The sequence below is a fragment of the Fusarium falciforme genome, chromosome 3 (genome assembly GCF_026873545.1).
Source record: "Fusarium falciforme chromosome 3, complete sequence".
Classification (NCBI taxonomy): domain Eukaryota; kingdom Fungi; phylum Ascomycota; class Sordariomycetes; order Hypocreales; family Nectriaceae; genus Fusarium; species Fusarium falciforme.
The window spans coordinates 1,661,350-1,673,832 of record NC_070546.1 but is presented as its reverse complement, the minus strand read 5'-3'; the positions used below and the strand labels follow the sequence as shown (position 1 = coordinate 1,673,832).

The 12,483-nt window shown below is 52.6% G+C and overlaps 2 protein-coding genes and 1 pseudogene across 3 annotated transcripts, besides 1 other annotated feature; 2 read left to right on the top strand and 1 right to left on the bottom strand.

The window, feature by feature from the left end:
• Positions 1–642: 642 nt before the first annotated feature.
• Positions 643–4,038, top strand: NCS54_00384500 (annotated as a pseudogene). Its single transcript has 16 exons — positions 643–714; positions 809–1,022; positions 1,132–1,149; positions 1,211–1,399; positions 1,465–1,611; positions 1,687–1,997; positions 2,059–2,111; positions 2,178–2,218; positions 2,292–2,668; positions 2,748–3,156; positions 3,228–3,384; positions 3,509–3,549; positions 3,682–3,688; positions 3,763–3,794; positions 3,863–3,880; positions 3,944–4,038.
• Positions 643–4,038: a sequence feature.
• A 2,724-nt stretch (positions 4,039–6,762) lies between these two features.
• Positions 6,763–9,111, top strand: NCS54_00384400 (Hypothetical protein; the record flags this gene model as incomplete). The annotated part of the gene is made up of 5 exons (XM_053149400.1): positions 6,763–7,018; positions 7,076–8,044; positions 8,097–8,262; positions 8,308–8,403; positions 8,457–9,111. 5 exons carry the CDS (start codon positions 6,763–6,765, stop codon positions 9,109–9,111), a joined length of 2,142 nt encoding a protein of 713 aa, XP_053005375.1.
• A 648-nt stretch (positions 9,112–9,759) lies between these two features.
• Positions 9,760–10,068, bottom strand: NCS54_00384300 (Hypothetical protein; the record flags this gene model as incomplete). The annotated part of the gene is made up of 3 exons (XM_053149399.1): positions 9,760–9,803; positions 9,861–9,977; positions 10,056–10,068. 3 exons carry the CDS (start codon positions 10,066–10,068, stop codon positions 9,760–9,762), a joined length of 174 nt encoding a protein of 57 aa, XP_053005374.1.
• Between the last annotated feature and the right edge of the window lie 2,415 nt (positions 10,069–12,483).

Sequence of the window (12,483 nt, the reverse complement as noted above, 5' to 3'; positions counted from 1 at the left end):
TTATATCGCTACTTATAAGGAAAATAGGGTATTATTATAAGGATAATAGCGTTATATTAGAGATATAGGCAAAGGAAATATTAATATTAAAGTCTTAGAATAAAAAATTAAGACTAAAGAAAAGAAAAAAAGTCGCCTTTAATAGCAACGCTGAGTTTATAAAGGTTCCTATGATTAAGAAAGCTTATAAGGCGATACTTAAGATTATATAGCCGCGTAGGACTGCTATAAGGGTTTCTAAGATAAAACAAGCTAATCTAGAGCATATATTCTATCTAAACCTTCACTAGTCAAAAAATCAGATCAATATAGCTTCCCGTTGTTGGTTATTAACTAATCATCGCGATCATATGACCTTGGCGTTATTGTGGAAACAGGTGGTTGGTTGTGGGGGGTAGTCGGTTGTGGGGGGTTGGACGTTACACACCAGGATTGCGAAAACCGAAGAGACAATCGCTTCTAGATCAGCACTCGCTTGCCCTTGACCTCAACGCCCACACGTCAGCCAGTAGAACACCAGACTTCGTAGTCATGGGCCGGCTCGTGACCGTCGCTGCCTCCTCGCTCAGGCAATGAGCCCTCGACTTTGAGGTACTGTCTTATTCATTGGATGAGAACGAAATCCTGACTGACGCCTGTTAGGGAAATACGGACAGGATTGTCGAGTCGATTCGCCAGGCTAAAGCTGCTGGTGCAAGACTTCGCGTGGGACCGGTATGCTTCTTTTCGCTTCATGCTTTCCATCTCCATTACCCCTCCTCCTCTCCAACGGCTTTAAACAACTATCCTGAGATTTCCCACTCGATAGGAATTAGAGATATCGGGTTATTCGTGCAATGATCACTTTCTTGAGCCCGATCTTTACCTGCATTGCATGGAGATGCTGGCCCGAATTCTTGAAGACGAAACCTGCCATGGCATACTCCTGGATATTGGTCTTCCCGTCACCCACCGCAACGTGAACTACAACTGCAGAGTAGTCTGCCTCGATGGAAAGATTCTCTTTATCCGCCCGAAAATGTGTAAGTACAACAACCGTCAGCCTCCTCCCCCCTGTTGGCTCCGCCGAGCTACGTGGGCTATGTCCAGGGCCAGACCAGTTCTACGTTGCGTTACTAACATTAGAGACAGATTTAGCGAATGACGGCAGTAGGTTTCTCTTACATCCCGGTGTAACAACAACTAGACGTGGTTTAAACTAACAATATAGATTACCGAGAAATGCGGTACTTCACTCCCTGGCTCCGGCCGACACAGTGGGAAGAGTTTCACTTGCCAAAGATTCTACAAAAACTACAAGGAAGCACACATGTGCTCTTTGGAGATTGCGTCATAAGCACACCCGATAGCTGCTTTGGAGCTGAAACTTGCGAGGAAATGTGGTCGCCGGACGCGCCTCGTGCGTACATCACACACACTGCTATTAGCCCTGCTACCGGAACCCACACTGACAGGCTTGCCTAGATATTCCGATGACCTTGGACGGCGTTGAAATAATCACCAATAGTTCTGCTAGCCATTTCAGCTTGCAGAAACTAGATACCAGGCTGAAGCTCATTGGTGAAGCCACGCGCAAGTGCGGAGGTGTATATATATATTCCAATGTCTCCGGTTTGTTCCCCTTGTCCTGCATGACACTTTCTAGTATCTTCATCCTTTTCCAACACCTGACTTTCCTTTTCACAGGCGGCGATGGCGACAGGCTGTATTTTGACGGGTCTGCCATGATTTTCTGCAATGGCCAGGTACTCGCGCAGAGCCCCCAGTTTTCGCTCAATGACGTCGACATTGTCACTGCGACCGTTGACCTTGACGAGGTTCGGGCCTACCGCTCGAGTATATCCCGGGCGATGCAGGCTGCACAGAACACTCGGAAGTACCACAGGATACAGACCTCCTTCGAGCTTAGCCCCGAAGAGGATGAGTTGAACCTGCGTCTCCGACCGACTCTACCTCGGGAACCGAAGTTCTACTCAGCCGAAGAGGAAATTGCACTTGTATAGTAACCCCTATCGACCAACAACAACTCCTGGGCTTGACTACTAAATTCATGCACAGTGCACTGGTTGTTACCTTTGGGATTACATGGCAAGGAGTAAATCTGGGGGGTTGTGAGTTGTCCAGATCTCATGACAACTCGTGGCTCGATGTTCTCGTTGACTGACGGTATTCTGTAGTCTCGCCCCTCTATCCGGTGGCCTGGACTCCTGCTCGACAGGTAGGTGAAGTCGAAGCAGCTGCTCCTGTGTTTTCTGAGCATGCCAGGCGATTCACTAACAGCTTCAATCCAGCCGTCTCTGTCTTCTCAATGTGCCGACTTGCCATCCTTGCCATCAAGGACGGAAACCAGTCGGTGATCACTACCCTTAAACGTTTATTCGGCGACTCTGCTCTTCCCCGAACCGCTCAGGAACTATGCCATCGCGTCTTGCACACAGTATACATGGGAATGTCAAAGCAGAGCTCCCGTGAGACACGCCAACGTGCAAAAGATTTATCCGAGGCCATAGGAAGCTACCACATCGATCTTGATATCGACTCTGTGTATCATGCGCAGAAAAACCTCGTCAAAAGTTCGCTCGGCTTGGATGCAAAGTTCAAAGTAGAGGGCGGCTCAGAAGCCGAGAATCTCATGCTGCAGAACATCCAAGCACGCACACGGATGGTGGTACGACAACCTACCCGGAGTAAAACCCCTAGCTTTGTTCATATTCTGTGGCTAACCCATCCATCTCCCACCATGGCAGGTTGCTTACGAATTTGCTCAAATCCTTCCAACGACCCGTAAGCTGGCTGGCGGGGGCAGCCTGCTGGTCCTGGGCAGCGCCAATGTCGGCGAGGGTAGGCATAGCAGTCATGATCCCCTGATGAACGAGGACGCAGCTGATTTGTGTGTCTGTGTGTGTGTATCTCCAGCGCTCAGAGGTTACATGACCAAGTACGACTGCTCTTCGGCAGATATCAACCCGATTGGCTCCATCGACAAGGCAGCCCTCAGGGGCTTCATCGCGTGGGCCCAGGTTGAGTTCGACATGCCGTGTCTCGAGGGCTTCCTCACTGCCACCCCCACGGCCGAGCTGGAGCCCGTGACGGAGGACTACACACAGTCGGATGAGGCAGACATGGGAATCACCTATGCCGAACTGACCGCCTTTGGTATGAACGAACAACCTGTAGTTCCCTTCCTCCCTTTTGAGATCTTTTTCTAATAACAAAAAAAAACACAGGGCGCCTTCGTAAGGAGAGGAAGATGGGACCCTTGTCAATGTGGCAGCATCTCGTTCACGTCTGGGGAAAGGATCGAAACAAGGGACCAGACGACCAGAATCCCTCCCTCGAACCGGCAGAAATCGCGGAAAAAGTCAAGTTCTTCTTTGCACAATAGTACGTCGTCCCCTCAGGGAATGTGGTGTTGAGGCAGGCCATTTTTCTACGAGCATTCAACACCGGGCCGACCAATGCTTCGAACCCCCTCGCCAGAAAACCACAGTAGCTAACCGAGGAACAGCGCCATCACACGCCACAAGGCCACCACCCTCACCCCGGCTAGTAAGTGCGCGCACGTTGAGTTCCTTTGAGGAACCGTTCTTGGGCCCTGAATGCTTTTGGCCACCCTCGCCTTTTTCCGAATTTGGGATGAGCTTTATTTCTGTGCTAACCTTTTCTCCTTTAAAAAAATAGTACACTGGTAAACGACTTGAACTTCTCTCCCCCACTTGTCCTGGTATAAGTTGAGTTGAGTTGAGCTAATCCCCCGTCTAGCAATGATTACTCGCCCGACGACAATCGCTTCGGTAAGTCGTAACCACTGCCACAAATGGGGAATTCCAACGAACGGCAAAAAATGGCTGACCGATTCTAGACCTGAGACCATTTCTCTGTCAGTCCAAATGCAGAGTGCTTCCGGTGCGGCCGTGGTAAAACTAATGCGAGTTTTTCTTAGACCCCTCCTTCTGGCAGAGCTGGAGTTTCAAGAGGATAGACAGGGAGCTTGCACGGATGGAGAAGGCACGAGAGAAGACCCAATCGACTCTATGACCGGGGAGGTAGGATAGCGAGGTGTTTACTTGCGAACCTCGGGGAGACAAATAACTCTTGGGAAGAAGAAGGAACCCCCCCATGTTGGATGTCTGCTTGGAGCTGTGGGCAAAGACACCCCTTTAGTGTGAAGCTGTACCAAAATTCGGTTCTGGATAATGATGAACCTCTGACCAGCTGCGTTACTCTGGCAATGCTAGTGGTGCAGTGGGCGTGGCGGCGAACAACGCTGTCGGCTGATGCAGGAAGACATCCATGATGGTCCCAGACAAGTTGCTTCAACATTTGGCCCCAGCAAGAAGCCGGGGGCGTGTGGCTCAGCTCTTGTCGATGGAGGCGCCGCCCACATGAAGGAAAATCATGCTGAGGCAGAATAGTTCAGGTGCCTCGCTTTCCTTCTCCAACAAATCTTCTCTCTCCCAGTTCTCGCCGCGGCCTCTCTGCGGCCGACATCTTCAATTAGCTCCAACTGCTCAATGATTGACGTTGCGTTTTTTGAACCTTGGCCCTGGTCTGTGCTGCCGAGTTCGCGATGCCAGCCTCGATAAATGTGCCCGCGATGACGAGCCCAGACCAAGAGACTCTTCCGGACATGGTGCGCGACTCAAGAATCGAGACTTGGGGCGGTAGGCGACGGCTTCCAGTATGTGTTTCACGAGATTGGCAGTCGGCACGCGAACGGCGGTTCCGGAGGGGTTGAGCACTGGACTCGGGAGAGGCTCATACGGTGTGGTCTACCTGGAGGGGCATGGATATGATGGAAAAGGAGTTTTGAGGGCAGTCAAGGAGATAAACAAGATGATACCCCGTAGACATGTGGTCGCTCGGGGCGCTTTCGCACTTGATGCTCACCAATTCCATCGTCTTTTGAGAACTACGGTGACTTGAGCCGATCCACCGAGAGCCGGATCGACTCTCTGCCACGGCTGCGGCTAGACACCCCATGGATGATAGCCTACCTAGATATCCCTATTAAGGGCCTGATCGGCAAGAGGGCTGCGCTGTGGTGCTAGGAGTGGAGACCTCTGCTTCAGTCACGCCAGCCGGAAGAGCCTCTGGTTGGCCTAAAAAAACTGTGCTGCACCCCTAAAAGTTATGCAAATATTCAGAAGTACCTTTTTTTTATCTTTCCTATTGTAGCCAAGGGCCTTGGCAACTTTTCCCAAAAAGTATAACACCTGTGAGCTTTTTCGCGGATTTCGTAGCTTAGTGCAAAAGGAGGTCTGCGAAAAAGTGCCAGGTGCTAGGAGTGGAGAAAGCCCTCCGCAGCCTCTTGCACAAGGCTGCACAGAGGGAGCCCCTACGTGCACCGCCCCGTACACTGCACCCCTGTGCCTTAGTCAGCAATAGCCCACTGTAATTCCTTCCCTCTAGTGCCCTAAGAGCCCTATAACTTAGCACCTACAATAACCAATGGAAGACCTCCCAGCTTTTCAATATTATCCCTCGCGAGAAGAGCTTAAGCTTGATCTCGCAATGTACGCAACAATTGGCGGCTATAAATGGATTATTCGACGCTCACGTTTACAATGGAGAGGCTCTGAGCGGCCTACTGTTCTATATGCTTGCAATCGCTGGCGTCAAGGCTGCCAATTTTCAATCCTTGCTAAAGAAAACTCATACGAGCTATGGTATCTCCAACAACGCACTGAAGCCCGATTTTCCTACCACAACCACGGGCCCCGAGAGCCCCCTTGCCAGCAGAGCCAACAGCCGCAAGCCATCCATCTATGTACTCACTGTCAATAGATAATACAACCAGTTCCATCACGTAGTCATCCAGTCTCAATTCCTACGCACAACACCAGTCCAGGCATTGCGAGGTCGGTGCCAATACCTCAGTCCTCGTCCTCGTCCTCTTCCTGGACTCTATCCATCATACCTTCCAAGTTGACAGGCCCCTACTCCGTTGGGGATTCAACAAAATCTTCTCCCGCGGCCTCCTTCTTTGTCTTGGCCGCTGCTGTCGTTCATCCTCAGTTCGATGGTACCGCGAACCAGTCGATTCGTAGAGGAGCACTTGCCTTGATGCCGCTCCCAGGACTTCACATGTCATCGAGATGCTCGAAACAGGCCACAGCTGTTGCGGAACACACGTTGATACACAGGATGGCTCCTACCTATTTACCATTCACGTCCTCTACGGTGCCTTTCACATGTCCGAACATCGCCTGGTGTTGGGCAGAGTGCCTTCCGAACACGACACTTGACGGCAGTCGTCAGTCAAGAAATCTGGAGGCTCAGGCCTGTTCCCCCTCGAGCCCAAACCGCCGCAGCTTCCCTAAACAAAAATCAACTACGAAATTGTATAGTGCAGAGCAAGTAATCAGTGAGTATCCTTCCTTATACGCCTCTCCTTCAACTGACATGGAAGGTGACCACCGCGTCGAGGGCAGACGTCTATATCTTCGCCTCCCCTCGTCTCTTCTCCCATCCATCTTCTCCCTCCCATCATCTTCTCTCTCCTCCGCCACCCCTCTCTTCTTTCACCCGTCATCTTCTTTCTCCCCCTCCTACGGGCAGAGGAAACTATCCGCCAAAGCTTCCTCTTGCCATCACCATCTTCCGTACCTTCTTCTACACTTCTGAGTCTATTCCAGCGACGCTCTCCAGAACAGAACCAAAGGCCTATATCATCTTTCCCCCCTCGACATAGCATCTTCGCCGGGCTCCCGGTCCAGAGGGAGCAGGGAGGTCTCCTATATCAACCCAGACGAGGTCAACATGTTTGAATCTCCCTCTCCAGAGCCAAGCTCACAGGAACCGGCAACCACTTCAACTGCACCTGCCCGAGGTTCATGGCTCACTACACCTAACGACGAGCCCCCTCAGGAGGAATTCGCCTTCGCAGCCCCTCCACCTCGTGGTAGCAACCTCGCATTTTGGTCACATCGGCCTCCTTCTTTCGTGCCTCAGCATATCCCACCACATCCAGGGCCTGCTACCCAAATCCCCACCGGATGTCAGCCTCCAGCTCTTTGTGAGAGACCTCAACCCGGGCTTGTAGAAACCCCTATTCTTGAAACGCACCCATCAGCCACAGCTCTGCGCCCCCAGAGCCAGAACTTTACCGCTCATGAGAGTCCTCCTGTTTCACATCACGAGAGCTTTCAAGGCCGCCTTCACTCGTGTCCCCAAGACAGCACTCCCGAACAACCCCAGAGCTATCATCACGAGGAAAGCCCTTCTACCACGGATCATGACTCCAGCGGCTCCCTTCCAACTTTGTCTCTCGCATCCACTTTTCCCGAAGAAGATCCCAGAGTTCGAGAGCGGCTTCAATCGCAGTCCACCAACGTCCCCATACCACCTGTTCAGGATTGCCCCGAGATCCGCCAGCAGCGTCCTTCTGAGTTCGACACAAATATCAGAATGGAGGTCATGCAAGGTGTTGTGGACGCAGTCAACCGATTCCATGCCCTGGGCAAGGTTGAGCGTGACCTCGCTGGCGAAGAGATCGAGAAGCTACAAGGCGAGCTCTGTCGCAACGAGAGGACTCTGGAGATTGCCTATCGAGAATTGGACAAGAAGAATGAGCTGTTGGCCGAGAGACGTGCACAGTTGATCTATCAAGAAGAACAGTTGACTGAGCAAGAAGAACAGTTGGCTGAGAAAGATACAGTCGCTCGTGAGTGCATGGCTGAAAGCAACCAGTGGAAAGAGAAGACACTCTCCGCTCTGCAGGAAAAGGACACCCTTCTCGCCGACATCGCGTCTCTTCGCAGCAAGCTTGGCAAGTCGCAAAAGCTCACAGAGAACATGTCATCCAAGCTGCGTGAGTACAAGGCGAAGCTCAACGAAGCGATTGACGAACAACAAGATCTCTACCACAGATCTCTCGCCTACTGCGATTCAGCCACCAACACAATCCAGCAAGAGAAGAATGTCCGAGCATCCAGCGCAAGCGAAGTTGTCATGGCACTTGAGGCAAACCGCAACAAGCAGGTTGAGTTGCGGGAAGGCTACAAAACGGTCTGCGAAGAGCTTCAGCGAGATGGCGAGAGAAGTATGCGCTCATGTTTTCCCTTGTCTTTAACCGCGGCTTACCATTCCATTAGAAGAAGAACATATTCAGCAGCTAGAGGCGGATCTGGCGAACCAAGGAGCCGAGCTCACTCGAGAGAAGCAGTCTTCGGCCACACTTCGATCCTGCATCCAAGAGAATTCCAACATCGACCAAGTGATGAAGCTTCTTCAGGACCAACACCAATTGTTCCTTTCGAAGTACGTTGTACAAACCGCTTGCTGACTTTGCTAACATCCCAGCAGGTTCGATGCAATCTCGACGTCCCTGTCAGAGAATCGAATCAAGGCATCTGATCTGAAGACGGCGGGCGACAAGTTCAAGGATACCATCCTTGCAAGGTACGTGGTTCTCTGGCAGTTGGCTGCATCCGCATACACTAAATACATCCCAGCATTCTGCCCGAGTTTCAGTCCCTGCATGCTCAGCAAGTTGCAATCAATGACACTCTCGAGCAAGAGTTTGAACAAGAAGGTGTTTCCCTTGAGGATCTCAGCGTGAAGTTCGAAGAGTTCGCGAAGAGAGCGGGGGAGGTCCAAGGTTTGCGAGAGTCCTTGGTCGTCGCTTTGCAAGACGCGGTCGAAAAGAGCGATGCACTCCGCAAGAGCCAGGATGAAGTGATCGCGGCTCTCAGAATCCAAGTCGATGGCGTCAATGGACAAGTGCCGGTACAGCAAAGCGTCAACACTACCCTCAACCAGATGGCCGGCCCCGATGGGACATCGCACTCCAGTCGCACACTAATCGGCGGCGCAGACCACGATGTCGGTGACCCAGACTCTCAACCTCCTTACACTCCGACTCCGAACCCACGCGATCGAAAGGTCATTGTGAGCAGTCCCGAAAAATACTCGGTGTCAGCAGGAAGGCCAATATCGGTTGCTGAAGAGCAATCACGACGACGTGATGCCAGTGCTCCACGTCCGCGTTCGGCTCTACGAAACTACGCTGGCGTGACGAAGCCTACAAACTCCCAGAGAGTCTCACCTAGCGCACCCTTCACTTCGTGGCATGTGTATGAAAGGAGACGGCGCAATGGCAACAATTGAAAGGCATCGGGCATGAAGGGTGGAACAACCACTGCTGGAGCCCCTGCCTCCAAAAAACGCCAAGCCGGTACAACTTGATCTTCAACATGTTTATACATCGATTACCCAGGGAGGCAGGCGACACCCCCACTTCATCATCAGGGCGACAGGCAACGGCTCCGGTGTGTCATTGTTATGGTGATGAGATTCAAAAATATGATGGTGGGACGAAGAAAGACTGACACCGAGTATTTTGGCGATCTCGAGGCGGAGACAACTGAGACTGAAGATGTGGACAATCAAGTGTACTTACTTATCAAAAGCCAGTCGTGTGGTGATAGCTTTAGCCGTAATACAAACTGCACGACACCTCAGGACCCAAATTCTGTGCTTCAAAGACATGTCATCGATTGCAGTCATGGCGTAACGCGAAATTGTGGTTTATGATGTACATGTACAGTCGCATCTCGTGAGGCGAGGTGATCCAAGGGCCCAAACTCCAACAATGCTCTGTCGTATAGTGTTACAAATGGTGTTGGCCGCGATGGGCGGAAAGGCGTTTCTTTCTTTTCCCCATCTCTCTCCTTCTCTGGCCGGTCTAGGCAGATCGGTTCTCTCGAGGCGGATCCGACGAATCGTGGGTATCATGGAGCAGGATCGAAATGGATATCATTTCCTCTTCTTCGTCTCGAGGAACAAGACCTTCTTGCGGACTGTGTCTCCATGTCAGCACAGGAGGCAGCAAAGAGAGCAATTGCAGTGAGACGTACCAATAGGATCATATTTCAACATGCTCATCATGGGGGCGGTCCTGGGGCGCTTGAAGGTGTAGAAGAAGCCCGTCATGGCCATGGAGATGAGGCGCACATGCACCAAGCGAGCCTTGGCTGCAAGAGGGAATTGAGTTAGTTACTGTTGGAATCAGAAGACTTGGGCGACCAATGCGCCAGGGAAAGCTTCCTTACCCTTCTTTGCCATGGTGAACGAGGCGTAGGGGGGACTCGGATTGGATGGCTTGTCTGGTGGGATGGGCACCGGTGATGCTGGATGGGAAATTTCGGAGGTTGTCGGAGGGCGGGACAACGTAGTGCCGGCTTGAACCCCCTCCTCACCTGTGAGGAGCAACTCGGTGAGTGAGCTTCACCGAGGGGCCTAGTGCTGCAACTTGAGCTGGGCCATTGGCCAATGAGAAGGCTTAGAGTCAGCACATCAGACACAAAGCAATTATCACAACCTGCAGAGCTGCACGATAGGAGCAAATAATGTCAGAGAATAAAGATAAGGGTGCAGCACAAGTCCCGAGTCCAGAAGGGCCTGGGACCGGCACTTCCGGCCCTACTGCCTTGCGCAATGCTGTATCACACTCACTGGATGGGAAGGGATATCGGGCAGTTGTCCGCGCGAAGCGATATAATACAGAAGAACATCACAACTACCTAGGGAGGTAGCAAAGCTACTGTACTGTGCTTGATCACCTGGGACGAAAAGAGCGCCCGTGTGACACTATGTACTTGTAGCTCTTTGCCGCGATCTACCACTGGCCGGAAGAGCTGCAACACGTTCTCAAGCCCTCCATCCCCATCTCATCTCATCCATCTTCCCCTCTTTTAACCCATTTCGCCTCGCTTCGCGCCGAGCCCCGTCGTTTTCCATCATTCTTATCAAAGCTTCCGCCCTTCGTCAGGCGGAGATCGGGATCTACGAGTTGCGGTGACTGAGAGGTCTCAACACATAGGTATGTATGGCTAACCCCCACGGAGCGAGAGACGGGACGAGGCGAGACGAGACATGGCTTTTTTCCCCAGACTCGTTTTTTAATTTCCCGCGGGAAGAGCTGTCTCTCGCTTCGCTTGTCCTTGTCACTACACTACCCCCCATGTTCCTATATCGGAGCTGTTGAAGATTTTTTGTTTCGACTCAGAGCTATCAAGAGCTTCTTGAGCCTCAAAACCAAACCTCTTCAACCAGCTCAACAGCAGGCAGCTTCAACTAACTGCCTACCTACGAACCTAGTTCTTTTTTCTCTCTCTCTCTGTCTCTCTCCACCGATCAGCTCCACGCTTCCGCCTCGGGCACACCATCTCCGAACCCGAAGGACCATAGAGTACGTAACATAACCGACATGTTGGCGCGTCGCACATCGGCGTCCCTCGGCCAGGCGGTACGAGGGCAGCAGCACCAGCGGCCGTTGAGGTCGTCGAGGATCAGCAGCGACGACACGTTCGCGTGCAACGGCCAGCGTTGGATGAGCCACTGGCGAAGCCCCGCCGCATCAGGTACGTTTGTCGAGAGAGCTTGTTGTACATACGTTGCTGTGTGTGGGTGATGGGAAGAAGAATTACCGGCACAAACACCAACCAACCATCCACCATTCGGGCGATGCGCCTGCATCTGCGCCTCCGTCTGTATGGCCGGGCCGGTCCCGACAATGCGGGAGGCAGAAAGAGATGCTCTAGTGAGAGTGAGAGATGACAGACACAGTCACAGAGAGAGAGAAGACGTCGGAGAGAATCACAAAACCGAGGCATCGGCCGCGCCTATGCGCGATCTAGCTCAGGCGGTCCGCGAATCTTGCAAGGCGTTCGATTGGATCTGCTATTTTCCTCGTCCTGGCAATGCCATGGCATGCCATTCGCGCTTCGCTGTGCTGTGCTCTGCACTGCATGCCTGCACAACGCGCGCTGCCCACTTGTTCCCACGGCCTAGCTTGGCTTTTTTTCCCCCTCCCCTTCCCCTCTCTTCTTCAGCCGCCTTTTTTTCTTTTACAAGTCGCTTTCTCCCGAGCACGGCAACATCTGATGGGTGAGGCGGTGGCTAGCCCCGAGCAGACCCCGGCATCGCTTCGGGACCCTCCGAGCCCGAGCCCCCTTCGGACGAGGTGACCGGGGACCGGGATCTGTCTTGTCCTTGTCAATTGGATGGTGTCAAAGGTCGTCATTATCAGCATCAACCATCATGATCATGCCGTTTCGGCTCGCCCTGTCTCAGTTTCACCCTTACCCATCGCTTCTGCACCGTACATCCTCCCCTCGTCAGGTCCTTTTCCGGGGATCCGGGTCCGGACCTTGAATCCCCATCCCTTGCCCATCCCTACCCATCCATGCCCATGCCCACACCCACGCACTCTCTCCACGGAGGGGAAGAAGGGGGGGTGCCCTGAACTCACACTCTCTCCCCGGGGCCCTGGACCTGAGGTGAGGCAGCGCGGGATACAGTAGCGCTGTAGAATTGTTCATCCTCGTCATGGACAATGCGGCGCTCGCCCCCATTGACCCGGGAAGGGCTGGCTGTTGCGGATGGCCTCGCTCGTCCATGTTAGTCCATGTCAGGCGACCGACCGGCCACCCACAAAATGCGCTGATTTCCGTCGTCCGTCTCAAGACTGGCCTGGAG